At 48.6% G+C, this 27954-nt stretch overlaps 2 protein-coding genes across 3 annotated transcripts in view; one reads left to right on the top strand and one right to left on the bottom strand.

Moving 5' to 3' along the window:
• Cyfip2 (cytoplasmic FMR1 interacting protein 2) overlaps positions 1-27954 on the bottom strand; it is a 122830-nt gene that overhangs the window by 28786 nt on the left and 66090 nt on the right. For both annotated transcript variants that reach the window (XM_075992862.1, XM_075992863.1), the window contains 5 exons: positions 25705-25904; positions 23235-23322; positions 6903-7046; positions 5279-5369; positions 4216-4346 (listed from right to left, as the gene is read on the bottom strand). In XM_075992862.1, the coding sequence (XP_075848977.1) occupies positions 4216-4346; positions 5279-5369; positions 6903-7046; positions 23235-23322; positions 25705-25904 (654 nt within the window). The remainder of the gene's footprint in view (positions 1-4215; positions 4347-5278; positions 5370-6902; positions 7047-23234; positions 23323-25704; positions 25905-27954) is intronic.
• On the top strand, positions 18167-23116 carry Fndc9 (fibronectin type III domain containing 9). The gene is made up of 2 exons (XM_075992864.1): positions 18167-18504; positions 20574-23116. Exon 2 carries the CDS (start codon positions 20581-20583, stop codon positions 21259-21261), a length of 681 nt encoding a protein of 226 aa, XP_075848979.1. The 5' UTR covers positions 18167-18504; positions 20574-20580; the 3' UTR covers positions 21262-23116.

Genomic DNA, 27954 nt, shown 5'->3' with positions numbered 1-27954 from the left:
GTGGCTGCTTTGAAGGCACGGAGAGGAGGCGCGAAGAATTCCTACAGCACGAAGACTGTTCTAGACTTGGCGGGCATTACACTGACTCGGTGCTTGACCAAGCTATTCACTTACAATTTACACGCCTGACTGTGTGTTCCTTGAAGACACCACACAGCCACAGCCCCACAGGAAGAGCAAAGCCAGGTACGTCATCTTTGTGATTATATAACGAAGAAGATCCATTCGTCCTTTTAAAGGTACATTCTCTACACCTTGACATTAGAGCCGACATTCGTCACGGCTGCCACTTCAGAAAGGCAGGCCACAGGATAAGAGAACGTACCCGGGCAGCTTCTCTATCAGTGTGAAAGTCACGACGAGTGAGGGACAAAGGAGAAGGTACGGCAGAGACACGGGAGGGGACTTCTCGAGCCCTGCAGCTCTCCGTTCCTGCTGTGTTCACCTGATCAATGCTAACACGCCAGTACCATTTCCAAGGAGGGACTGCAGCCATTCTTGGTAAGGCTCAGTGTCCCTACTGACCTCTAATCCGTGGCTTTTTCCTGAAATCTAGAGACAATGGCTGCTGATCTCCCAGCCTGATGAGTTAGTTCCCATTCATCCCTCAGTGTGTTATTAGGTAGGTTGTTTATTTCACACACGGAACTTCTCTCATGTGCTTTGTGCTAAAGGTGAAAAAACTCGTGTTTGACGAATGGACAGCCCAGTTACAGAGCTCTTCTACGGAAGGCCTTAGCTTCCCCTCACCCCTGCCCTCCCTCTGCTTCCTTCTCCCTTCCTTTCCCCCTCCCTTCAACCCAAACTCCTTCCCTTTCTCTTTTTTTTTCCTCCCTCCCTTTCCCCTCCTTTTCATTCCTCCTCCCCATCCTTTCTCTCTTTCTTTGCCTTCTTAATGGGAACAACTGATACATCTCTTCATATTTCATTTCCACTTTCTAAGCTAAAAAAAGCTCTGGAACGCTCCTGCCCTACTTCCATCCAGGCAAGCACAGGACTGGAGAGCTGGAGAACGCCCCCTTGATCCAAGCAGAAAGCAGGGGCTGCAGCCTTGGTGAGCATGATTCCTGACTGTCAGCCCACCCTGCCCAGGACCAGGGGACACACAGACACACAGACACAGACACACTCGTGTTTTCGTCTGCCTGGGTTGCTGACATGTTCTCCACACTATTGTGTGTGTGCTAGGAGAATCAGCCAGGTGACTTCAGTGCCTGAGTGTCCTTTTGTCCTTAGTGATGGAGCTGGGAAAGCTTTTTCTTCCAAGGTTAGCCTGTACTGATCTCACGACCTCCTGGACTGAACAGCGGCTCTCACCCACAGCTTCTGTAAGGGGAGGGGGGGCTCATGTGTCCTCCCTGCCAACCCCGTCTTCTTCCCTCTCTTCATGCTCTTGAGGCCCTGAACATTTTTTTTTTATATTACTTATCCTTGTGACTTCTGAAGGCTATGTTGCTATAGCAACCAAGGCCCACTGAAGTGTGTAAAGGGCCTGGTATCAGGAAGAGGAGCCATTAGCTGTTTCCGGAGTCCATTTGAAAGAGAACACAATTGCTCCTCACAGAAGAGGCACCACAGGACCATTTCATAGCTTCTGCAGGCGGTGAGGGCCTGAGAGCCCCAAATGAGGACGAGGACAGACACTGTGGCTCACCAGTGAACGATCCTCTCAGCTCTCAGTCCGCAGCCCGCACAGTTAGCTCTCTCTTTTCATTTCCACCTTGGCTGTGTACCTCACTACCCCCACACCTCTCTCTTCTGCGGACCCAGGCTGCAAACAGCCATGCCTTGTCCTTTACTCCGTCCAGCTGCTGCTTCTCCCTGTGGCCAACAGGACCTTAGAAAAGGCAGGTCCTCTCTCTCCTGCCCATAAGCCTCCAGCAGCTTCTGCCGGGGTATTGCTGCCAGGATATTGTCACCAGAGGTCGCCTGCCACTTGGCTGTCTCTCAGCCGCAGTTCCTGCCTTAGCCTTCCAATGCTTGTTCATTCTGGATCCTTTCTGCTCCTTCCTGACACCAACTTCTCCATCCTGAAACAGGGCATTCTCCCCAATTCCTTATCATCCCTACTGCTGTTACCCTGTTCATACGCTCACAGCAAGTGTCTCATACGCGGCTGTCCTTTTATGAGATCTTTGCTCATCTTCCCCTCCCGAATAAAAAAAAAGATGCCTGTCTCTTGTCTGGGCCTCGAGCAGCGAGCCAGCTCTTAGTAACCTACACTTTGTGTGCAGATGAAGGAGATGCCCAGTGTGTTCCATTGCACCTCAAGAGTTACATCTCCCCACATCCCCGGCTGCAGCTTTCCCTGTTTCCTTCCACTGCCCTGGTCACCACACACCTTGAGGACTGGGTTCACCACATGTGGGGAATGTGTGGGAAAGAACATAGAGAGCGTAGCCTCCAGGCATGTCACATCTGTGCAACAGGGCCAGAGATGCAGACGAACCACTCATCAGCAAAGGCTGGTCCTAGGCTTCCTGAGATGTGTCTATGTAGGCAGGCATCCTTGTGTCCGCTCTCAGGATGCTACTTCTGTTTAACTCTTGCTGCCTCTACCTTGCACACACTTCTCTCTTCAGCCTTTAAGCTAGATAGCAGGTCATTCCTTTGTCACCTGTCATAAGAGTTAAAGATGCAGGGCTGCCCTCCGCCTACAACAGTTTCTGTTATGGAGTTCTCACTCAATCTCCAGGACACTCTGCGAGGAAGCCCTGCCTTAGTCCCATGCTGCAAGGTCCAAAGAAAACTCCATTTCCCCAAATTCCAAAAGGCAGAAGGGACAACGGCTATCTGTGGTGTGTATTAGCATTCCAAAGTGTATGCTGGCGTCCAGGCTCCCCCAGAATCACAAGTACTGGTTACACATTTCAGAGTCCATCCGAGCCCTTCTCACCTCCTCCCCTAACCTAAACTCCCCCAGCTGCTCATTCCCCCTTCTAACCCTGTGATTTGGGCTGTGCTCTCTTTGTCTCCCTCCTTCCTGTCTCTGCTCTCCCACACTCCTCCCCTACGTAGCCCCACCCTGCTCTCTTCCTGCTTCTCTCATAGCCAGGTCTAGTATGCTAGCTATGTTCAGTCTGCTACTTTCTCTGTCTGTTCTGGACTCTTCCAGACGCCTCTGGTTGTTCTCTCTCTCATGTCTACAATAAAGCCTTCCCCTTAACCATATCATGGAACAGTCACGTTGTCAGTTTATACACAGACCACACTGGTTCTGTTTTTTTTCTCTCTCTGGACCCTGTGCTTGCCCCTCACAGCACTACTGACATTATAAATATAATTTCCATGACAACACAACAACACTAAGTCACACAGACACCTTTGGGGGCCTGCACCCTCAAAGTATTTTCTGCTAAAACTTTATGGTGCAACTGAGCATGCCCAGAGGCATTTCTGTCCATTACATTAATTTTTAAAATATTCTTTACAGGGACTCAATAGATGGCTCAGCAGTTAGAGCACTGACTGCTCTTGCAGAGGACACGGTTCAGTTCTCAGTACATACAATGATGCTCACAGTCATCCATAACTACAGTTACAGGAGCTCTGACGCCCTCTTCTGACCTCTGAAGGTACTTCGCACATATGGTACACATATATACATGCAGGCAAAACACTCATACACATTAAAACCAAAAATCCTTTACGCATCTTTTAAAATTATGATCTTAAACAAAGTATGTTTAGGAGCAGGGTATGCTTCTAAGTGTGTGGCTACTGACATGAATATGCATAGGTTCCCTGGATAAAGTCCCCATGCTTGCTTGGTTCACAGAGAAATGACCTCACGCTCTCCTTGCCAGCTGCAGATAGCAAGCTCTTGGCACTCTTTCACACCTTGGTTGCGATTATTTTACCTCTGTATTCACCAAGATGCAAACCTGCTGCATTTGGTCACCAAGCACACACAAGATACCGGCAGCAGCTGGCTACTGCCGCTTCTTCCCAAGGCGCATTGCTGGCTAGCAGTGTGCTTTCCAAAAGAAAGGACAATTAAAACTTGGGCCACCTGCTCTGAGGACTGGGCTCAACCAAAGAGGGGTGGGGCCAGTGCTGTAAGCCAGGTATGAGCGTCTCCAGAGCCTCTGCCCCCTCTGGCCTTCCGACCTTCAGGAATGAAAGCATACATGTCAGGGCTGAAGCCTGGGCATCTGTTATGTGTGGAGGAAGCCCACTTGGGGACACCATGGATTCTGTGGGTTCAGGACTTACCAGAGCTTGCTCTATGAGGAGACAGAACAGGATGGCATTGCCCACCTCCCTTAGGCTCTGGAACACATCGGTCTTGAGTTCTGCGTACTCGATGATGTCCTTCAGCTGGTGGTGGAAGAACTCCAGGATCCCTGAGAGCACAAAGGGGGAGCTCAGTGGGACAAGGGCACTGTTAACCAGGTTAACGGGACAAGCCAATTGAGCCACAGCCCTAGACTTAGCAACCCTTTGCATACGAAGGTCAACTCTAGACAAAGCTCAGGAGGCTGGCACCAAATATCCAGAGCAAAATCAAACACATCTATAATCCCAAATGAAACAGCTGTGGCCTATCTGTCCCTCCAAAAGGGACCTTAATTCCTAACAGCAAGATTATTATTTATAGGTGTTGTCTGAGTTAGGTATATCTGTCTATAATATCCTTTTATTACTCATAATATCAACTAGGCACTATCATCCCTTTTCACATGAGGTTCAGAGCAGGTAAATGACACACCCATAGCCACACAGCCAGGAAGTGGCGCAGCTAGGCAGGGACACCAGGGCCTTTGGCCTCATCCTTTTTCTGTTCTCAATCACATGCATATGGAAAATTATGTCTTAGCTTTTGGAAACAAAAAACTCAAGGCATCAAATTATAACTTCTGTCTTTTCCTATATTGAGTAGTCCAAAAAATAAAAGGACAACCCATTGCCTCTAACTGGCCTCAGTTTACCTATGTCACATGGCGCCCCACCTGGGGTACCAGCTACCTCTAAACAGGCAAACAGGAAGGCCTGCTAGGGTTGCTGTGGGCCACACATGTAAACCTTCTGTCCGCTGTTTAAACACGCTCATGCTTGCAGTGCAACTGCAGCTGAGAGAAGTCCTGTGGGCATCATCACCGCCCTGGCAGAGGGCGATACCACCGCGCAAGGGGCTGAAACAGGTTGAAGGCTAGCCAGTCCGTGGCAGGTAGAGCCAGGGATGTCGACTGCCTGACAACTTAGAGGCTGAAATCTCCTGAGGCGGCGGCCAGAGCCCTGCCCTGCCTTGGGTGTGCAGGGCTTCCCCGTCACCCACCTGGGGAGCCGTACTCGTGCCGAGGCAGACGGCATATTTTAGGCATCACTTCTATCAGTGTCTTCACATACTGCAGGATGGTGCCTTGGAGCTGCAAGACAAGACAGATGAATGAGCAGCTGTGAGCTGTCACACGCGATACCGCTGGCCCGAATGCAGGGCCGCAGTGAGACTTGTGAGCAAAGCATTTAAAAGAGGGGACTCGCCCCCTTGTCCTTTAGAGACGGAAAACAGAGTGGACATTATGAGGGATGTGGGGTGCTTCGGTATGGGTTGTTTTTTTTTTTTCAGGGTTGGCAACGCTTATGATATGGAGACTAAACGAAACGCAGACAGGGAACTGTGGAGATTAATGCATGTAATCTAATTTAAGCATGGAAAATTCATAGCGCATTCCTCCGCGCGTGCAAGGCAAGACATCTTTAATCCATTACCTCATTTTTCTGTTCTACTCTGGGCTGGGTTCGGCAGCTCTTAATGACCTATAGCTTCTCACGGCTGCTCCTAAAGAACTAACTGAGTGAGAGAGTCTGGTTTATCCCTTACATGGTTGGTTATAAATTATTTCTCTTCAGGAACTCAAGATTTCCAGAGAACTCGTGTTTCCGTATTTTGGCCTTGCTTCAGCTACACTACAGGGAATTCAATGAAGCTCCAGACGACCATACTTGGGTTACAGATGGAATATTGGTAAAGGGATACAGAAGTCCCTGGAACAGTGGTAGCAGTGGTCAGCATGAACCCCCGAGGCACAGAGTATGATGATTAGAGATGTCTGCCATGGCCATGAGAATTTTAAAAAAAGGCAGCATGTGAATTGTGGATTTGCTATGCTACAGTCTTTTGTTGTTGCTGCTGTTTTTATTTTTGTTTTAAAGGGCCTCATGTAGTCCAAGCTGGCCTCGAACTTACTAGGTAGCTGAGGATGATCTTGGACCTCTGATCTTCCTGTCTCTAGTTGGTACTTCCTGTCTTATAGCAGCCAGCTTTATGGAGGTACCAGGGACTGAATCAAGGACCTTGTACATATCAGGCAAGCACTGTGCCAACTGAGCTACACACCTAGACAGTTGTGCTAAATTAGTTAGCAGAGAGCATAGCTGGGCAGAATGAGCAGTGATCTGGCCTTGAATGTCAAAATCAGAATTTTTCAATTCAGTCAGCAAAAACAAGTTCTGAGCCACAAATGGGGAGGCAAAGGTACAGGGCAAGAGATCTATGCTGGGTTAGAGACACAGCTGGGTTAACAGCATTTGCTGCTCTGCCTGAGGACCTGGGTTTGGCTTCAAGCACCCATATTAGGTGGCTCATAATTGCTTGGAGCTCCAGTTCCAGGGGATCCATCACACTCTTCTGGTATTTGTGGGTACTGCACACACAGGACGCACATACAGACAAGCAGGCTCACACAGATAAACATAAATAAAAAGGAAAGTTATATAAGAAGAGGTATACACACCAGAAGATGGGTAGAAAACACCAAGAAATAAGGACCAAGGATTCCCAGGGTGACATCAAGCGACAGAGCTGGCATACCTCAGATTTGGTTTTCAGCTCAGAAGAACCAATCCTGTACACAGCTACTGTGCCTGGGAACACCCACAGCAGCACTGTCCCCCCTTACCAAGCTCTTGACGATTTTCAGGAGCTCCTCCATGACCACAGCAATGCCCTGGTAGCCCAGCAGTCTGCAGATGGTCTTGAAGTGAGGGGGGCCCACGAAGTTCCTGTACGAGCTGTAGATGTGGCTGTAAGCAATGTTGAGGGGCTGGAAACAGAGGTTGAGGAAATGAGTGTGGGACTCCCAAACGGAAGTGTGGCTGTAGGCAATGTTGAGGGGCTGGAAACAGAGGTTGAGGAAGTGAGTGTGGGACTCCCAAACGGAAGCTGGGGGGAGTCCTGGCAGGTACTCTGTTGACACAAGAAACGGAATCTTGCTCCTCCCAGGGCTCCCTCATTGGTCCTGGAGTGAGATGTGACCAATGACTAGTGACATAGCAGATGTCACTAGGCCGGAGAAGCTGTTTCCCAGTGGGAGGGGGTAAAAACACCAAGCTAAACATCAAGAAAACTAGGAAACCTGTCATCTGTAATTGTCCACAAACAAATCAAGCTGTGGACTAGGATAGCTGCCTTTCTCCTGGAGGTGGTTTTGTATCTGGAGATTAGATGTCGAGACGGGGCGACCAACTAGCCACCATCTTCTATGCTTGGTTGTTTTCATCTGTGATAGGAGGGGACTTGGGAAGGGCTGGCCCCTGGAGTCGGGAGACATGTCTCAGAGCCCAGCAAGGTCAGCAGGCTTTCTGAGCCTGGTTTCCCACTCTGAATGATGGGTACTGGATTAAGTTAGTAGTGTCAAAACTCTGAGAGCAGAGTTCACTACAGTAAAGATACCATGGATGCTTAGACGCAGAATATACACAGTAGAGCGCCTGAACTGGGGGACCCAGAGTTCTGGACTTGGGCCATCGTCATGCTATGGATACCCTAACTGAATGAGACAGAGTTTAAGAGACCTTTCTGAGCTGGGTGTGGTGGTGCACACCTGTAATCCTGTTACATAGGTAGTTGAATCTGGAATTCAAGACCAGCTTGAGCTACACAGTGAAATCCCGTCTGCCTAGCACGCATGAGGCGCTGGGTTCTATCCATGGCACAGCTGCTGCTGAAGATGGTGGTGATACCTGTCTGTCTGAGAGCGCATGGCCCGTAGCAGGTCCTAGATCAGGCTGCTGTATTGGGAACCATTCATGCCATGCTTCGTTGGGCTTCCCTGTGCATTTTCATTCAACGCACACAAAAACGACTGTGATTTGTAACGGTCTTAACCACGTTTCACAGATGAGGCAACCAAGGCTCTGGGTAGCCCGAACTTGGCTCCAGGTCATAGAGTCCCTAGGCGAGTGAGCTCTGCTCTGGAGCAGGTATGGCTGATTCTAAGAGCTCCGCTGTTACGTCTCCCTCTATTGTAGGAGTTGAAACCATCAACCTGTGATATCCAATTGCTTAGCTAAGGTTTCACTTGATTTCTGGGCATGCTTTCCTTTCCTGGTATTAAAATCTTGTGCAGGAACATGCCGATGTGAGCAGGCTGCACCTGCCACTCTACTAGCCGATCAGTTAGAAATTCTGTGTGAATGAAACAGGACCCAGTATGCTGCATGTGGAGGCTTGCAAGGCTCTCCACGCCCTCCCAAATCATTGGCAAAGATTTAATTAGGTTCGGTGTGCATTCCGAGTTTAGGATGTTTGGTTACACATGAATTATCCTAACTGCATGAAGTGAGCATCACAGTTCTAGCATGAAGGACACGTGAAGGACAACTAGTGTCCCCGTCAGTAACTCGGATGCCTGCTAAACTGGGACACCTGTTACCTCACCAACTGAGTGTGTCTGGTGAGCTCACCCCTGCACACAGGGAGGTGTGGAGCATGGGAGTCTATACCGAGGAGCTGGAGCTGTCGAAGTAAGCTGCCTAAACCTAGGGAAGGGCATAGCCTTTGTCATTTTTGAATGTGTGGGGTGGTTTAGGGAGGGAGGGAACTGCAGCTATTTCTGATTATGATGTCCACTAATGTCAATGTTGACTACTAAAAGCCTGTGGACTGTGGCTGCAAGAACCCTGAAGCCAGGTCATATATGTGTGTTTTTTAATGTGCACACTAAACCGATTCTAGTGCTTCTGTAACAGGCAGCATTACCAAGTGTGAATGTGGAAAGGGGCATGAAGCTCATACACATAGGAGGTGTGATTTGGTTCAGATCCCACCCCCCACCCCCATCGTCAAAGCATTATTCTGTATTCTTCCTTCTCCTTCAGAGTGGAGGAGTCCGGAGGCCAAAGAGACCTGACTAGAAAGGGGTACAGACCGTTCAAGGGAGGTGGAACAGCTCCCCATCCTGCTTGAGTTGTCTGAGGTATTTGTCACGACTCATGAAGCCATGATCTGTGGACCTGTTGCTGTGTCCCTCTCAAATTTAGACACTGAGATCCTAACCTGTTCCCTCCAGGTGGCAGCATGAAGAACTGGGGATGCTGGGTGGTTAGAGTCCTGGTGAATGGAGCTTGGTGTCTCCATAAGAAAATGCATGTGAGCTTGATCCCTCTCTGCCATATGACAGGATGCCCGTGGGCAGACCAGACCTGGATCTGCCAGCACCCAGTTCTATGATCTCGCACTGGGTCTTCTAGCTCAAGAGCTCTAAGCAATAAGTATTTGTCACATCAGCCACCCATCCTATGGTACTCTTGCTACTGCAGCCCAGATAGAGCTAAGAGCATTTTACTCCATCCCAGTAAGAAAGTAACCAAAACCCCTATTTTTCTATCATAGTCTTATTTACTTATTTTTCAAAGATTACAAATGCAGAACCATGCTTTGAGTTTTCTCTTGCAGCTTTACCATACTAGGAAACACTAGAGGACAAAGCTTCGGCATGGTCGTGGCCAGGGGGACACCTGACAGAGCCCTTGGCTGGTCCCAACAGCCCCCTCATATCGGGCACTCTGGGAAGGAATTCCTGCTCTGCCAGCAGGGGATGCCGGATGGATGTGGGTGATGGTAGTGGTGGCAGCAATCAGCCCGTTGTCTCTTCTGAGTCTCTATTTTCAAACCTTGAAACTGCACGATGAGCTCGAGGGTAAGCACAGTCATGGTGGGTTCAAATCCCAGGGTCCTATTTTGTTCCTACTGTTTATTAGTATTTTTGTGAGGCTGACTCTCACTATGTAGCCCAGGCTGGCTTCGAAGTTATGCATATTCTGCTGCAGAGCCCTAATTTACTACTTGGAGGAACTTGGGAAAATTACTTCCAGTCCTTAAGAGGATGGTACTTGAAATTTAACAGGTAAGGTATGTAAAGCCATAAGCATGATGGTTCTAGAAGTACCTATGGAAGCACTCACTAATCTTATTTTGGCTGATAAACACTAAGAAAGTACTGTCTTGCTCAACTCCACTTCCCCACCAGAAATGATGGCCACTGTGGTGATTCTCTCGATATAGGTTCAATACAGGGAGGTCTGATTTATACAACATAGCAGGATACCCACAAGGGGACAGACCAAAACCAGAGCTGGAAGCAGCTGATAAAACAGATTTTGTTCAATATCAAATATCACAAAAGTAAGAACTGTCCAGACATGTGATCTCTGGGCATCCCGCACCCCAGGAAAAAGGCTAGAATAGAAGTACTCTGTCGTTCCCTTCCAAAGTGCAATCTCCACTGCTCTCTCAATGGGTGCGTGTCCATTTGAGCAGTCTCTCAAGTCCCCCTCCTCCCCCATGACCTCCCAGTGCCCAGCACCTCCTAGTAGCACAAACAAAAAAATATCTTCAGGTATATGGAGACTGTTCAGCAGGCTGTCCCAGTTTTAGGCAGAGGGGAAACACTTTGGAATTACTTTGCCAGACAAGAGTTAAAAAAATGCTCCCCTCCAAACCCACTTGGTACACTTAGGAGGTCTCTGGTGCCGATCCTGTATCAGCCTAGAAGAGAAGTTTAGGCCTCAGCAGATCTAACATGAAATTTGCAGACTTCCACTTCACCTCCTAAGTGAACAAGCTCCCTGCCCCATCCCCCAAATCCAGCACATGCATGCAACAGGAAGCACACGCATGCGGAAAAAGACATGCACACACACACACACCCTCCAAGGTCACCCCTCTGACCTGCTGGCTCAGCAGGAGGCTGGGCCCTATCGAGAAAATGTGGGAATAGGGGAGCCTGGGCATTTTCTGAGGTTCAGCAAAGAAAAACAGGAACGCAGTGTGACTTGGGACACTGGACATTTGCCACTCGTCTCTCACACTAAGCCATCTCCACTCACTGACTCGGGCCACGCCCACTGCCTGATGGGAAACTAAGTAGATTTCCTGTAGCCCGTGAGAAACCAGATTTGTTTGAAGCTAGATGACACCAAGGAGATCATCAAGAAATAAACCAACCCAACTCAGGAATTATTACTAGGCAGTCCAGGTTACAGTTTTTGAAGAAGTAAATGGCATTTTTCTTTAAATTTTATGTATTATCATTGTACGTGTATGATGTACAAAAACGCGCGGCACAGTGAGTGTGTGGAGGTCAGAGGACAACTTCTGGGAGTCAGTTTTGAAGTTAAGTCATTAGCCTTCCATGACAGGAGCTTTCTTTTACCCACTGGGTCATCTCACTGGGTCACAAATAAGACTTTGAGGGGAGAGAGAGAGAGAAAGAGAGAGGGAGGGAGGGAGGGAGGGAGGGAGGGAGAGAGAGAGAGAGAGAGAGAAACAATAGTAGCCAACTTCTAAAAAATAAAACCAAAACTGTGGGGAAAATAGACCCAATGTAACAGTTATGACCGCACCAATAGTGACAGCTCAGGCCTGTGACTCCAGGGGTGTCTGGACTGTACGGGCAGCCCAGCCCCCACCCCAGACCCCAAACTAAACTGACCAAGAAAACCTAACATCTATACCATTTTAAAAGGCAGTATACATGAACTTTTAATCTTGAAACAGCCATCTCTCACCAGCCGGCCACTCCACACAATAAATTCTATTTAATCTGGCTAACCCAATCTGTAAGGATTTTGCATCTCTGCTCTCTGGAATCACAAATACTGTTTCGAAGATTTCCCAAGAGGAATTAAAACCCATCCTAACTTCCTGTTTGTGTTATGGCTTCTCTAACGGATGCCGGTAGTCCACATGCAAACTTGGGCCTCTGACTGAGGCTGGAGAGCCAGCGAGCTGTAGCTCAACTCTCTAAAACCACTGCGGGTCAGTACTGACAGGGTGCGCGAGTACCACGCCAGACCACCATTGGCAGAAAGACGGTTCCCAGGACAGGTCCACCCACTCGCAGTCTCAGAGCCATTGCTAGCGCTTGGGCAAAGGGGCTGGCATGTCTGCCTGTCGCTTCTTGATGCTTCTGAAGCTGTGGAGACGCTGCACAAGCCTTCCACCCTGGGGCTCTCAATCCACAGGGTGACAGACCCAAAGGAGTTGCTGGAGAAGCCTAAAGAAATGATGCTTCCTTCTCTTCTCTTGAGTCATGAGTCGTAAAAGTCAAAAGAAACAGAACCTCCCAGCTCCTAGAGTTCATGCCCACTCTAACACTTAGATGTTAGAATATCTGGAGAAACCAAAGCCAACTCTAACCCAAACCCCTGTCTTTATAATTGGTACTCATTTGATGACACACCACAAGGACACACAGGGACGTGCTTCATCTTGATGAGGGTATTGTTTTGTTTTTCAGACAAAGTCTCTCTATGTATCCCTGGCTGGCCTTGACTCTCTATGTAGACCACATTGGCGTCAAAATCACTGATCTGCCCATTTCTGCCTCCTGAATGCAGGGATTAAAAGCATATACCACTACGCCCAAATCTTTTACCTTTTAACTTCTTACTGTTGTCCAGCGTGTTTTCTGTGGCCATCGTAAGAAATTACTACAAACCTGGTACCTTGAAACATTCTGGTAGCTATGAAGAAAAAAACATCACCACCACCGGTCCCACACTAAGATTTAGCTCGTCCACATTCTCTCAGAGGCTCCAGTGGAAAATCTGTTCCTTGCTCCTTCGAGCTATCAGGGGTGGCCAGCACCCCTATTTTGTGACCACATCACTCCTCGCGTCCAGTCTCTCTACTCAGCTTTTCTATCAAGTCCTCCTGCTAGGTGACCCTCTCTTCTGAGGCCACTTGTGATGCTCCAGAGCTCTCCGTGACAATGCAAGTTCCTCTGCTCATTTAAAGATCTGTCGCTAATGGCAGCTGCAAAGACTGCTCTACAAGAGGAAGAGTTTCGGGATGAGGACAGGCTGTCTGTGGGAGCCGTTATTAGCTATGACAGCTGGCAAGGCAATGCCATCTCCACTTAGAACTGGAAACCCAAAGTTCAAATCCAACAGGGGCTGCCGTAATCGTAAAAGCTTTGGTGTGGGGAAGCCATGCTGAGGGGCCCAGGGACACGGGGACAGGTGGTGACTGTACAATTGAGAGGCTTTTTGATAGTGTCATAACCCGGGCTGGTGGCAATACTCCAGGCCAGTCAAGGTGAGATGTGTTGATACCTGGGCAGATGTTCTATAAAGATGAACCCAGTTGGTCAGAGAGGCTTGGACCCTCTGGACCATGACATAACGGAGATTGTTGGAAGAACCGGATGAAGTTTCTATAATCAAGCAATTCTTGGCTGAGACAGAAGCATTCTTTAGCTAGTGACGAGCATGCTAACATGGAAACACCAGCATTATCTAAAGGCTGGGATGTTATTTGGAAATGACTGAAAGAATGAATACTTTTGAATACAGATGAATGAACACAGTTGAAATCTGTATCATTGGATGACAGCTGACGCTACTGTAGAACACAGAGAAGATCTTCTTTAAAGCATCAGGTCATATATTCATCTTGATGGCATCCTCCTGTGTTGCCGTTCTGAGGCAGATGCACTTGGACTCCAGGGATGTTCAGAAGAGGAAAGGCTTGCTGGATGCAGCTCCCCTTCCCCCTTAAGTGCTGTTTCCCCCAATTCCCTCAGTTACGTTCAGACAGCTACATGCCCGTTCTCTGCAGGGTCTCTTGGTTCTTTGTTCGTATCATTCTGGAATATATTATGCCACAATCTTGTCCTTCAAGAGCTGGTAACATCAAGGCAAAGCAGGGTAGTGTAGAGGGATACAAGGAGTGCCAAAGGCCATCAGGGGCCAGTCGGGAGCCCAGGCTCCGTGGCTACCTGGCCTCGGCCTGAAGCACCGTTGTCGTGTAATTTGTCTTTGGAAGTTTAGTCAGCCTGACTTTCCATCCCTGCTGTGTGTGGTGATGTGCAAACAGAGATTGCGTACCACGTGCTTCCAGGGTGACTTCTGAGTTCTGCAACACCTTGGACCTTTCTCTACTCTTTCAGTTATACGCAATATGGGCATGCACTAAAGATTTAGAACCAAGGATGCTGATGTAAGGAGAAGGAAGACAGCGCCTGCTATTGATGGTGTGAATCTTGCTTCTTGGGGCTCCAAGTGGCACTATACCAACAACCTTTTCCTAATATCAAGATTACTGTTTCTAGGCCCAACTCTTCACAGATGTGGATGAGTTTATCAATAGCATAAAGCAGGTATTTTATGCTTTATAAAAGCATTGATATCCTTACTGTAGAGTCGAGTAAGTTAAGTCAGAAGAGAGGGAGAAACTGTGTTAATGGCCACACGTCCAGAATTGGCCTCTGGGCTGGATATGCTAAAGCAGGTTCTTAACCTGTAGGTTGTGACCCCTTTGAGGGATCGAACGATCCATTCATAGGGGTCACATATCAGATCTCCAATATATCAGATATTTACATTACTATTCATAACAGTAGCAAAATTATAGTTATGAAGTAGCAACGAAAATAATCTTATGGTTGGGGGGGTCACTACTGCACAAGGAACTGTATTAGAGTCGCAGCATTAGGAAGGCTGAGGACCACTGCTCTAAGGCCTGCTGCCTGGGTATAACGCCTTTTCTGAGTACAAACACAGTATCTGAGGGATACTCTCAGGTCATTTCTTCACTGCCAGGAGGATCCAGGAACCCCTCAGTCAAGGCCGATTTCCTCGGGGAGGAATCTGCCACTGAAAGACATTATCAACTAGGAAGCATCTGGCCCCAGGGCCGAAGAGGCCACAGTTGTACATGCTGTGGAAAGCGGTGTCTGAGGGTAGAGAAAGAATGAGATAAACTATCTCACTGGCTGAAAGGTTTGCTGGCTCAGGGGCTGTGAACAAGAGGTAAGACCAGGAAAGCAAGATGAGAGGTGGACTGTGTTCCTGTTCTACCACTTATCAGTCATGTGACTGAGGAATGCCATGTATTCTTTCCGGATTTTGTCCTCCTTCCCTCCCCCCCCCCTTTATTTTTGAGACAGCCTCACATAGCCCAGGATGACCTGGAACTTCTGATCCTTTTGCCTCCACCTCTGGAGTGCTTTGATTTATAGGCATGAGCCACCACACCCGGTATATGAAGGCCTGGGGACTAAATCCAGCATGCTAGGCAAGCATTCTACCAACAGAGATACACCGCTAATCCCTCTCCAATGGGACTATGAAATGAGGGGTGGCCGGTCCTCATATGCTCTGAGTCTCTTAATTCCTCACACGAAGAGCCATCCACGAGTATTAGAGACAGACTCCCACTCTGTGGAAAAGGATGGGGTTTCACCTTGTCTCTTCTCTGGCTAACCGGGGTATTTTTATCCCCTGGAAATAACCTTTGAAAGGACAACCTGCAAACTGTGGCACCTGCCCTTCTGTGGAGAGAGGGCCTCTGCTCTGTGGGGCACCGCCATTAGCATTTGAGAAGAGACTTGCTGTGTGCCTGCCCACAGCAGATTTAAAGCTGGCTCCTGGGAAGACTGAATGCCAAGAGAAGGCCAAGAGCACCTGCTGGCTCAGAACACCCAGCACCCTAGGACTCTTCGCTCCAGAGCCCCTTAGCCCCGCAGCCCAGACTCACTAGGCAGCTTCTCCTGGCTTTTTGATGCTCACTGACACGGCTCATCAGGTGACCTCCATGGCTTTACTAAGATGCTTTGTCCGAGAACCAAGAAGGAGGAAGCTGACTTTTTGAGAATACTTTTTCCTTTAATTGATGCACAGTCATTGTATGTGTTGAAGGGATACAGCGTGACATTCAGTCAGAGACCGCAGTGATGACTGGCATATCCATTACCTCAGACACTCATGTATTGAGGACATTCAAAACCCTTCCTCCCGTTACTCTGAACTAATGAACTGCCGTCAATCATAGCTACCCTACCGTGTTATAGAGCATTAGAAGCCATTCCTCCGATTTAACTGCACCTGGTCACTACTTTCCTCCCTTTTCCTAAGTCTCCAGGCTCATGGGGCCACAGCTTTCTTTTCTTTGAAATTAACTCTTTAGCTCTCCTAACTATGGAAGCACATGTACACCCTCTGAGGTCCACTGTAGTCAGGCACTAAAAGGCAAGGGGGGGAGGGAGTCAGGAAATCCAGACCTAGGGCTCTCAGGGTGAAGCATTTGCCACGCAAGCACGGAGGCTGGGTTTAGCTCCCTGGCATCCATGTAAATGCTGGGGCAGACATGGTGGCTTGCCTGGAATCCCAGCACACAGCAGGCTGGGACAGGGGATCCCTAGGCCAAGCTGACCAGAACAAATAGCTAAATTGTTGAGCTCTAGGTTCAAGTAAGAGACCCTACCTTAATATAGAGGGTGGGTGACGACTGAGGAAGTCAACAGACATGAGCTTCTGGCTTCTGTATGGCCATACACATATTCACATGCACCTGTGCACACACACCAGAACACACACACATGCACACACACTCACAGCCTGCCTACACACATGTGAAAACGATTCTGAGTTCATTCCCACTCTCCGTTTCAGACATGTTTGGGGCTCCTGTACAGATGGTGACAATATAGTCTTTTTTTTTTTTTTTGTCATTTTTCAAGTCAGGGTTTCTCTTCGTAGCTTTGGAGCCTGTCTTGGAACTAGCTCCTGTAGACCAGGCTGGCCTCGAACTCATAGAGATCCGCCTGCCTCTGCCTCCTGAGGGCTGGGATTAAAGGCCACCACCATGGCGATACATTCTTGTAATGTTTAGGGAGGCAGTAAGGGATCTGGGATAATTGGAGACGGTGGAAGTGCAGTCAGGAGTCCTCAGAGAAAAGACATACTGGGTACCATCTGCCCTAAGAGCACTAAACTGCTGCCATTTCTCCCATCAATCCCAGGTGTCTTACTGGGAAGCAGCTGCTCGGATGTCTGTGCTGGGAGCTGCAAAGCTGACTGCCAGCCCGGCCAGAAGAGCTACGCTAAATTCCTAGAAGGCTGTGACAAAGTAGCTAGCACAAACATGGTGGCTCAGAAGTGACAGAATGTATTCTCTCACAGTTCTGTAGACAAGAAGCCTGAAATCAACATGCTTGCAGGACCACGCTGCCTTCAAAATCTCCAAGGGAGGACTTATTCCTTGTTTCTGGCAGCTTCTGGTGTTCACTGGCTTACGGCTCCATCACTCCCATCCATGCCTCTGTCTCAACACAGCCTCTTCCTTGTGTGTGTCTCCATGTGTGCAACCCTTCTCCTTTCTCTCAGAAAGATTCCAGTCAATAGAGTTAATCAAAGATGATTTCATCCTGAGACCCTTAACCAATTACCACCCACGAAGACTCGACTTCTAAATCAGGCGTGTTCTGAAGTGGGGACCACTAATCAATCCAGTTTGAGGGCTATAATGGTTGAGTAATCTTGACAAAGGAGACATGTGTGAACTGTTAGTGCCTATAACTATCTCCTGCTGTGTTCATAGTTTTATAGATGGAGGAACTGGGATCCAGACCATGAAAGACTCTTGCCCAGAACCATAACACAGGGGCAATGCAGGAGGAAGAAGGCAGAGGATGTACAGGCGGGGAAGAGTAACGGAGGAGAAGTGGGATGGGAGAGGATGGGAATGAGCTTACAACCTTGTGGAACAGAGAGGGGCACCTTTGCATTTGAAACCACTATCTACTAAGAAGATCTGACCAGAGTAAGAAAATGATAACTAGTCAGCCTGGGATACGGTGAGCCCAAGGACCTGGGTTCAATCCCCAAGACTCGCGGAAAAATGCCAGGTATGGTGGTATACATCTTTAATCTGAGAGCTAGTAAAATTCACTGACCGGCTGGCCTTAGCCTGCTTGGTGAAAGCCCAGGCTGATGAGAGACTCTGTCTCAAATAGAAAGCAGATAGTACATGTTTGGGGAATAACATGTTGGGGAATGACACTCAAGGCTGGCCTCTGATCTCTACACAGGCATAACATGAACACGTGCGCTGAACACACACACACACACAAAGCATTGATAACAAGCCAACTACAAAGAAAACACAGGAGCATCAGAAGAATTCAGTGTTGCAGGGATCGACCTGCAGAATACTGCCCATTATTTTGGCTGGAGGAACCAAAGCTCCTCTCACTGGGCAAAAGCCTTCTCTGACTGGTCCCTGAAAGCATTGTGCGTAGATGCCTGCTGGTTGCCATGGTGAATGATGCTGATCTGAAGAAGTGAATAATGTGAGCGTAGGGGACGACAGCGGCATTACTCAGTGGTGAGAGAGAGATCAGGGAGAGCCTGGTGCGGAGGAGGGAGAAGCAGATCGTCTCGGATTTGGTCCCCTCTCAGAGGAAGAAGCCTAGCCATACCCACTGCGAGCATCAGGTAAGGGGCATGAATGGCTGTCTTGGCAATGAAAATGGCTTTTCCTTTCACGCTGCCTGGAGAAGGGCCAGGCTGTGGGAAGGGAACAGCTAAAACCAGGAAGAGTTTAAACACAGAAGGGAGGAAGAAAATAAATATGGGGGGGTGGATTTATCCCTGGAAGCTGAAGATGCTGCTGGCATCCTCAGTAGAAGATCTTAACAATGTCCGCTGCAGGGAACCCAGGCTATAACAGCCAGCAGCAGAGAGGAGGCAAACAGAAGGAAAGGCATGTGTGGGGATAGAATTCCCAATTACCCCGATGGGAGGGTTTTACAGAGCGCAGCGCTGTGTATTATAGGGTATGAATTCTGTACCATTTATGGCAGTTGGAAGCATGTTTGCTGGATGTGGGGGTCCCTGGTTGGGGAGGTAAGTATGTATGGTGAGACCAGGGAGGGAGGGAGGGAGGATAAATCTGTCTCCTTCCTGATAGTCATTTCTGGAAGGATCTGCACACACCTGTCTCATCTTTGTTGTTTCCCATTTCCTGGGCAGAATTCCCAGGCAAATGGAAAAGAGGGATTCCCTTTCCCCCGCATTTCACTTTCTGTAAAGAGGAGAATCAAGGATGGAAAAGCTGCTTTATACTGTGGCATTCTCCCATGGTTCACTTACCCTAACAACACAAGCAAAAAACCAGAAATCAGTTTGGCTTAGTATTCCCTCTGGGCTATGGTCTGACCGACAATCTACAATGCAATCTGCATGTCTGGCTGGAGAGGAGGGATAGGGAACAAGGTAGGGGGAGATGGTCACCGGGACACACAGAGGTTGTCTCCCATTTTCTCTAGATTTTTGATCAGGGGAAATTGAGAGGGACCGTTTTCTCTCTCACAGATAGAATGGAAGGAAAGCCAAACCCCCACGTCTCTCTGTCACCAAAGCAGCAAGGCCGGCAAGGTGAACAGGGCTCATCTGACTTGTCCAGCACACAGTCACGCTGTTTGTAAACCCAGTGGCTTTGCAGGGAAACACAGTGACTAAGTTCTCTCCCCGTTAGCTGAGATGCCAGCCTGCTCATCTGTAAGATGGGGATGGAGTCTAAGTCTATTATTATGTGAGAAGCCATCTACCAGAGCCTGAATTCAGCAACTGTTTACTTGCTATGAGTGGTTAGATCAGTGGTTCTCAACCTGTGGGTCATGCGACCCCTTTGGGGGTCAAAAGACTTTCACAGGGGTCACCTAAGACCATTGAAAAACCCAGATATTTACATTACAGTTCATTACAGTAGCAAAATTATAGCTATGAAGTAGCAACAGAAATAATTTTATGGTGTAGGGGGGGTCACTAGGACATGAGGAACTGTATTAAAAGGGCGCAGCATCAGGAAGGTTGAGAACCACGAGGTTAGATAGCCACATAAGTCATGGTACTGGGGCTATTAGAAGCTAAGCTATCTTGGGAGCTGATGACCTTGTCCTGAGAAACTAATATCTTGTTACCTTGGACTCTGACAAAACATAATACTAGCAGAAACTCTGAGGTGAGATTGTGATTGTGGCAGGCAGGTGCCGCAGTAAATCTCCACTAGCCATGGGAAACATAACTCATAGTCTGAAAAAAAAAACAACAAAACCCAGCCACTGAGCAGAATGTTCTAGGTAACAGCTCAGAGAACTCGCAGCAGAGTCAGGAGGCCAGGAGAGGACTGATCTGAGAATCATAAGGTAGGCCCTCTGAGAGTCTATGGATCTCTCGTCACAGTGCCTGTGTTTACAAGGGCTGGGATCCATGTTTTAAGTAATGGATTTCAGCCAGGATGGGTGTGGCTGGGGCCATGTGGGCACGGATTGGCCAGGCCTGAGGGCTACCAGCTTTGTTGTGAGCCAGCCCTCATTCCCACTCGTACATCTACCACTTGTTAGCTGCCTTACGTAGCTTACCCTCTGGGCCTCCATTTTTTTTGGGTCTGTATAATGAACTCAGTGTTGGAGGCCCCAAATGCTCAGCCTACAGTAGCTAGGACTATGGTAAATAAACACAGACGGAGGGGGACGTCACTCTTCGCTGTGATTTGGTTCCAGAACCGGGATGAACATTGAGGTTGGGAACGTGTCTTACACGGGAGCCATCGTCTCCTGGTCGACCTCGGAGCCCTGCTTGGAGGACTATTACCATATTATGTACAGGCCTAACTGGAACAGTATCTTCTCCAGCTACCTGCGCTACAGCTTCCATCACGAGGAGAAGGTACCTCGAACCATCACCTCCGTGGCACTGGAACACCTCGCCCCTTCCACTCTCTACTTCCTCTGTATCAGCTGCAAGAAGGCTGCCTTCCCATACAGTCACTACTGTACCATGTTCCACACCCTAGATAAGAGTCCGCTGGCTGCGGGGGGCTCCCTGGTGGACCCCCAAATTTCCCTTTGGGTGCTGATGGCCATCCTTCTGGCCTGCTTCACTGCGGTGTTGGCCTTCATCTGCCTCCAGTTCTGGTGCATCCGCTGTCATGAGCCTCGATGGTCTTACAGAGCTGGCCACATGGAGGAAGCCAATGGGTTGGTAAGATGGCCGGAGGAGGCCCCAGCCCTGGGTCAGAGGGAAGAAGACCTGCAAGGGCTCCCTCTGGTGGAACTGCCACGCAAGAACTCTGGGATGAGAGCAGAAGCTGAACCGGAAGCAGAAGCCAACCAGGATGTGTTGGGTGTGGTGGTCTTAGCTAAGGAGGGCAGCAACCAACCAGCCATACTGCCTCACTATAGAGAGTGAGCAATGGGGAGGAGATGGCCCATTTCACACAGCCTAAAAATGCTCTGTATACTGCATCCTATGTGAAAATATGTCTATAGGTCACCCACTGCCCTCCTCTCAGATTTCAGTGCTGTATAGATGAGTGGGGTTGGATGGATGCCAAATGACAACGGTCCCCAAGCTGGAAAACACAGACCTTCCAGGTATGTCAGGGGCAAACAAGGCCTTGCTTCAGTGTCGTTCATTTGGAGGCCTAGCTAAGCACTGCAGTGCAGGCCTTGCTTCAATATTAAAATCAGCTGCAGCTATATCACACAGAGAGAGCAAGTAGCCGGACCTGAATCTGACACTCTACTTGGAAGAAATGCTGAGTCAGATATGGACCCTGAGCTTTGCTTTCCATCGTTCTTTTTAAAAGGACGAAGGCCTCCTTCTACTTCCGGGCAATCGCACACCACACCCTGCATCTCCAGGTTCATTGTTTTCTAAAGCCACAGACTGGAGCATCACTATTCACCATCAGCAGCTGACACCTTTTATTTAAACTGACCGCAGCTTTAAAACGCAGACTCTTAGGAGGCAGCTTTGTGTTATCCCATAAACAAAAACCCAGGACCCTGCTGTTATAAACAGAAGGGAACAGGTGTAAGAATAAATACAACAAAATAATATTAAATTTGATGACTCATTCTGCCTGCTAATGCCTCTGGCTTTAAGAGCATCTCTCTTGTGTTCGATCAAAGGAGAGGCCAGCCAGTGCCGAAGAGACTAGCATCTCTTACCTTTATATAGCAAAAGGTTTGGAAGAGAATTGGAAACAGAAGCCTGTGTTTTAGTTTGTGAACCATGTCTGTGAGTAGCCTCAAATGATGTCTGCCACCACACCCTCTTTTCCTGGTGTGTTTGGGGTGCAATCTCACTACATAGCCTTTGTTGCCTGGAACCTGCCATGTAGACTAGTCCTTGAACCCACAGCGGTCCTACCGCCTCGGCCTCTCCAGTGCTAGGACAGGTGAGTGCTATCACACCTGGGTTAGAAGCTTCCTTTGGTTTGAGAAAATTACCTTAAAGTGTCTGACTCCTCTGGAGAAGACACCCGCCCCCGCCCCCAGCACCCTCCTCATACACTGTGAGTGGCCCATCCAGAACTTCTCTGGGTTAGCCACACTTGTAAATCTTGAAGATCTCTTGGCCTTATCCCATCGTATTCACGTAAGCTGACCTCTGCTTACTCTGAGAATGAGATTTAAGGTGGCCATTTTTTGTTCTGTCAGCAAGAAAATCACTGGCCTTTTTTTGGTGAAAGACACGTTTCAACTTTATGGTGGCTTCCTCTATTCCTCCCACATGAGTCCCTGTCATGATTAAACTGCGACATTGGCGGGCCTCGGTGAAAGCCATTCCTTATCACACATGTGGACATGAAGTTATAGGTCGGTGTAGATTAAGTCTCTTCACCCTGGGTGCATGTCTAACTCATGGCTGGCCGACAAGGGGCATATATTAAATGTCACTGAATGAACGGGCAGAAGGACCCTGTGGGGGTAATTAGAATGAGGATGTGCGCGTGTGTACACAAACCATATGAGGTAGAGCAGACCTTCTGCTCAGAGACAGCCCCAGCCATCCACAGTGGCCTACAATCCCTGTCAGTAAACCCCTTATATTTACAGAGCCCAGAATCCCAGAATCACCAGACTATGTTAGGATGCATCGACCAAGAAATGGGAGGAACCGGGAAGCCGCAAAGAGAAGCCCCACAGACCCATTTACCCACAAACCTCAGCACAGCTCCCAGCCAGTTCTCCAACCCCCACAGCTTTGGTCACCCCATCCCTGCTGGCTGTGAACCAATAAAGATGGCTGTACCTGCAGTGGTTTCTGCCTGGCTCTCAATGTACTGCTTGACACTCTGATTCTGGGAATACCTTTCTGTCTATTTTTCTGGCACCCTGTCTGTCACAGGTGAGATGGGGTAACTAATTAATTACCTTGGATCCATAGAGGTAATAGGGCTGCACGTTGGCAGGTTTATCTCGTTGTGGTTCCTGGGTGAAAGGGATGGCAGTTCGGACGAAACTAGAAGACAAGAGACAGAGAAGCAGTTAACTGAGTCCCGGGGACACCCTTCACGGGACAGGAGACTGCCGAAGCCCCCCCCCACCGAGGCCTACAGTATGTCCTAGATGGATGCCCACAAAGGAGCTGCACTCTTTGGATAACACCCACTTCCCTATTCTTAAACGGGGGAAACCTGGAGACCAGGAGGCACAAGAGTCAGAGTGTCCTAGGTCTGAACTTGGCCTTCTCTGGGGCTCCACTTTGGTTTAAAAGTTTGCCAGTGAACTCTCTCTGTAAAGGGCCAGGCAGAAAATCCTTCAGCTCTGCAAGCCAGATGTCTTGGTCACAAGGACTCAGCTCTGCCCCCAAGCAGGAAAACACCATAAACAACAGCAGGCTAGCGAACGTGCGAAGTTCCAGGAGAGTTGTGACTTTTAAATCATCTTCATAGTCACGACTATTCCTCTTTGGATTTCCCCCTAACCACCTACTAAAGATGGCAACACTGGGCTGGGGAGATAGCTCAGCCATTAAGCACGGGCACCCAAGTTGGGATCCCCTAGATCCCATGGAAAAATGCTCAGTGGGTATAGCTGCTCCCCTATAGTTTTGGCCTCGGGAGGTAGCAGGTGAACTCAGGGGATTACTAAAGGAATGTACAAGCTAGGAACAAGCTATGGGATAATTGAGAGAGCCTGCCATAATGAATAAGGTAGAAGAGTTACTGGAGATGATTCCTGCCATCAACTTGGGGCTTTCATGTAGGTGTGCTCATGTGCGTGTGTACACACCCACATATCGTGTGACCACACATATTCAAACATACATACATGGACACAACACATGCATACAAAAATGAAAGGAATGATGACAAAGCATCCCCAAAACAAAGACGGCAACACCATTCTCAGTACATGGACTGTTCACAGCCACTTCCCATTCATGTACGGTTGTCATGGCTGGTGATGAGATAGGGTATATAGTTTGTGGGCAGGCTATAGTTTGCAGCCCTGACTCAAATGTGCAATAAAGTTAAATCTTTATAACATTGGCATGTCTTGGTCACTGCACAGATTCAGGAACGTCTGTGTATAAAATCATCTTGTATCCTTCCATTCATTCAATGTGGATTCAACTGACAGCACCCTGATCCAGGCTCCTGGGGTTCAAAGACCACTAACACATTTCCACCCATCCTTTTGTTCTCACTTGATTTATGAATACAGGTGCGAGGCTGTGTGTGCGAAGGATTAGGTCTTATCTCTACTTCAGTGCCTGCCCCAGCGCTATGTGCTCCTTCCAGGAAGCCAAGTTCCACCCTGTGAAGACACCCGCTTTGTGCTTACATGTCTGTGTAAGTCCTTAGAACGCACAATGTGACTGAAGCATTGTCCACTGTGGTCTCCCAGGTGATGATCCCATCCCTCCTGGCCTATGGAGTCTCTAGTCTGTTCCTACTGTATCTGTCATGGCTGCTGTGGGGGGTCCCTGCATGTGTTAAGGCCGCAGGGAAACAATCCAGATGAGGCGAGGATGAAACTAGGTTCGGCTGGACTTTAGTTAGCCAGCGCTGCGCTGGGCCAAAACTGCTGGAGTCTGACACCGGGTGGTTTCTTTTTTACACATTTAAACAATTACCACAACAGAGCTTCAGGTGTGGCTACATCGAGACTCCTAACACCTGCGACTTTTTCCACAAGAATGGGTTCTATTGACTGAGGACCAGGGCTCAGATAAGACCTAGGGAGGAGCAGTTTGTAATGAGCATAACAGCAAAGTCTTCTGCACAGTACAAGGGACCTCTTCCATGAGGATGAGTTCTACAGACCCACAGACAATGCTCAGGCTTCTGGGGCGTTTGCCAGGGCTGGCTTTACAGACTAGCAAAGCTGACCAGGTATTAACACATTCATTCACAGCCTTCTGGATGGAAAACAGGTGTCAATTTCTTCTGCTGAAGAAAAAAGGCCTTCGTGTTTAAACAATTCTGATTTTTCTAATGCTTATCTGTGAGCTTGTGGCTACCTTTATCCTTCATCCACCCCACCTCCCTTAGTGTTACCTTTTAGTTATGTAGAAGGTTTGCCCGTAACAGATTTCTGCTGTTTGCCTTGCTGATACTTTCCAACTCACACAGTTTTGAAGGAGAAAACCTACACTGATATTTGCCTCATTCCTGAACTGGGCCAAGTCTGGTTAGAAGGCTCCGAGCAGCTGGGTGGCATTTGCTGCTCACCATGGCATTGTTACCTTCAGTACAGAGTCTACACCCAGGAGCGGCTCCGGATAAGCACTTGTCACAGGAATGAACAGAAGTGCTTGGTACAGTTTGGAGGCGACTGACCATAATAACCTCTTCTCCTACCCTGCCCAATGGCCCCTGCACAGGGATTCCCTTACCGGTTTGTGGATCCATTATAGCAATAGTTGGGAAGGAAGTCAAAGTTCAGCTCCCAGAAGACATGCAGGGTGATGCGGCCGTAGGGGGCTGATACGTTATGATTGGCTTCTCGGAACATGGCGTCGAAGCTGTCTAGTGTCATGTGCTTACAGAGGAGTCGGTGGGTGAGCCGGTTAATCTCCAGCAGCCACTCTAGCTCCTGATGGAGAGAGAAACCGAGGCTGCTAAAGTGTTCCAGGTAACAAACACATACAAGAGAAACCAAGGCTGCTAAAGCATTGCAGATCACACACACACACACACACACACACACACACACACACACTGCACACTCCTTACATCTAGGGGAGACCTCCCCAAGACAACCTCTTGACCTCCTATGTAATGACTAGAACCCCCTGTAGTGGTGCAGGACAATGTCCCCGTCTTCTGATACTCTAGGGACAGGATAGGGAGGGAAGGCTACATGCAACCTGAAGAAGATGTCTGCAGCCCTCTGGGTAGAGAGCGTGTCTGTGTGATTTCTGGTTTCCTAATTGGCGAGGAAAAGCCCGTCTCTTAGTGTCAGTGTCATAAGGGTAATAATACTGAGTAATAATCTCAGTAGAGGTTACTTCTCTGTCCTGCAGGAAGCGCTAAACAGGAACCACCACCTACTTAGGGTTAGTTATTCAGCTGAAATATGACACTTTTTAGGTTTTTAGATGAACCCTCATCAAATTTTAACAGTGTTGTATGGTTTAACTTAATTAGTACGTTCTTATCATATGTGTGTGTGTGTGTGTGTGTGTGTGTATGTGTGTGTGTATGCCAGTACTGCTGTAGCCCCTAAAGATGTGAAAACTGAGGCTTTGAGAAGATGAAGAACTTGGCTTTGGATCCAGGAACTAGGCTCCAAGGTAACATTCTTAACCATGACCAAATTACCACTGGAAGGTGGGCAGTGGTGGTGCATGCCTTTAATCCCATCACTTGGAAGGCAGAAGTATGTGGAGCTCTGTGAGTTCGAGACCAGCCTGATCTACAGAATGTGCGTGTGTGCGTGCATGCGTGTGCATGTGTGCGTGTGTATATGTGTGCATATCTGTGTGTGTGTGTGTGTGCGTGCATGTTTGTGCTGGGGTTAGAATGCCTCCTCTTTTGGATTGCAGGTCCTGCAAGGCACCTATAGTCTGTATCAGCCCCACTGACCAGGAACTTGTGTGTGCCACAGGCTCTCACCATTTGGAGTTCCCCCTTCAGGAGAGGGTGAGCTCAGAGTTCAGGTTTGTACAGAGTGGGACATGTGTTTGCTGGGAAAGGAAATGGCGAGGGGACCTTTCTGGCTGGGTTTCATTTCTTGTTCTCCAGCTTGTCAGGCATGACTGTTCAAAAGAACAAAGTCCTGATAGGGAGAAGAAAGCTCAAGTTCTAGGCTATGCTTTGACAAAGCCAGCTTTACAGAGTGGTACCGCTCTTCCTGTCACAGAGGGGAGAACCAGAGGCTCAGAGGGCCAACAACATGCCCAAGGTCACACAAGGACTATAAAAAAAAGCACTTGGGGTAGCATGCTGGGTCTTTGGATTCCAGATCATGAGTCCTTGATCTCTTTGACACAGCTGCCTGGAGAGATGCAAGTGGTTGGAGGTCCTTTGGAAGGAGAATGTGATATAAAGCCAGGCTTCATAGTCTAAAACCATATTGGGATGGCATGGGCCAGCTCTCCCAGGGAGCTCAGTGAGTCACTGGCCACAGAGCCCCCTGCCCTGCCCCATGCCCCCAGGACCTGACAAGTCCACTTTAGTAGGGTCGTCATGGCCTCAACCTCCCCTTCTGACACTGTAGCTTGTGCTCTGGAACTCAGACTGCACGGCTTTAAAGTGGGGATGCAGACAAAAACTGCCAACACTAACAGCAACGGGGTCGAGAAGGCCAAGAAAGGGGACTAACAGGAGTGGAAAAGGCCGTACTAGAGGCAGAGTGGAGAAGCCCATCAACCAGGGCAACAACTAGGTAGTTGTCATGACGCCAGGGCCAGGGGTGGCAGACCCTACATGTTCTAAAAGAATGCTAAAACTGCCGTGGAGTCGTGGCAGTTAGAAAAACGTTCCTGGTCTCTGTACCCAGAGGAAAATGAAGGACGGAGCACAGACTCAGCTCTCTGCTTCCACCTCTTGGGCTGAGCGGGCTCTGCTGTCTTTGTTTCCATTTGCTGAGGACGTGATAAGACGGCAAACAAATTTGAACTGTAACTGGCTTCATTTCTAAG

Source organism: Microtus pennsylvanicus, chromosome 11, assembly GCF_037038515.1.
Source record: "Microtus pennsylvanicus isolate mMicPen1 chromosome 11, mMicPen1.hap1, whole genome shotgun sequence".
Classification (NCBI taxonomy): domain Eukaryota; kingdom Metazoa; phylum Chordata; class Mammalia; order Rodentia; family Cricetidae; genus Microtus; species Microtus pennsylvanicus.
This window is presented reverse-complemented; position numbering and strand designations above follow the sequence as displayed.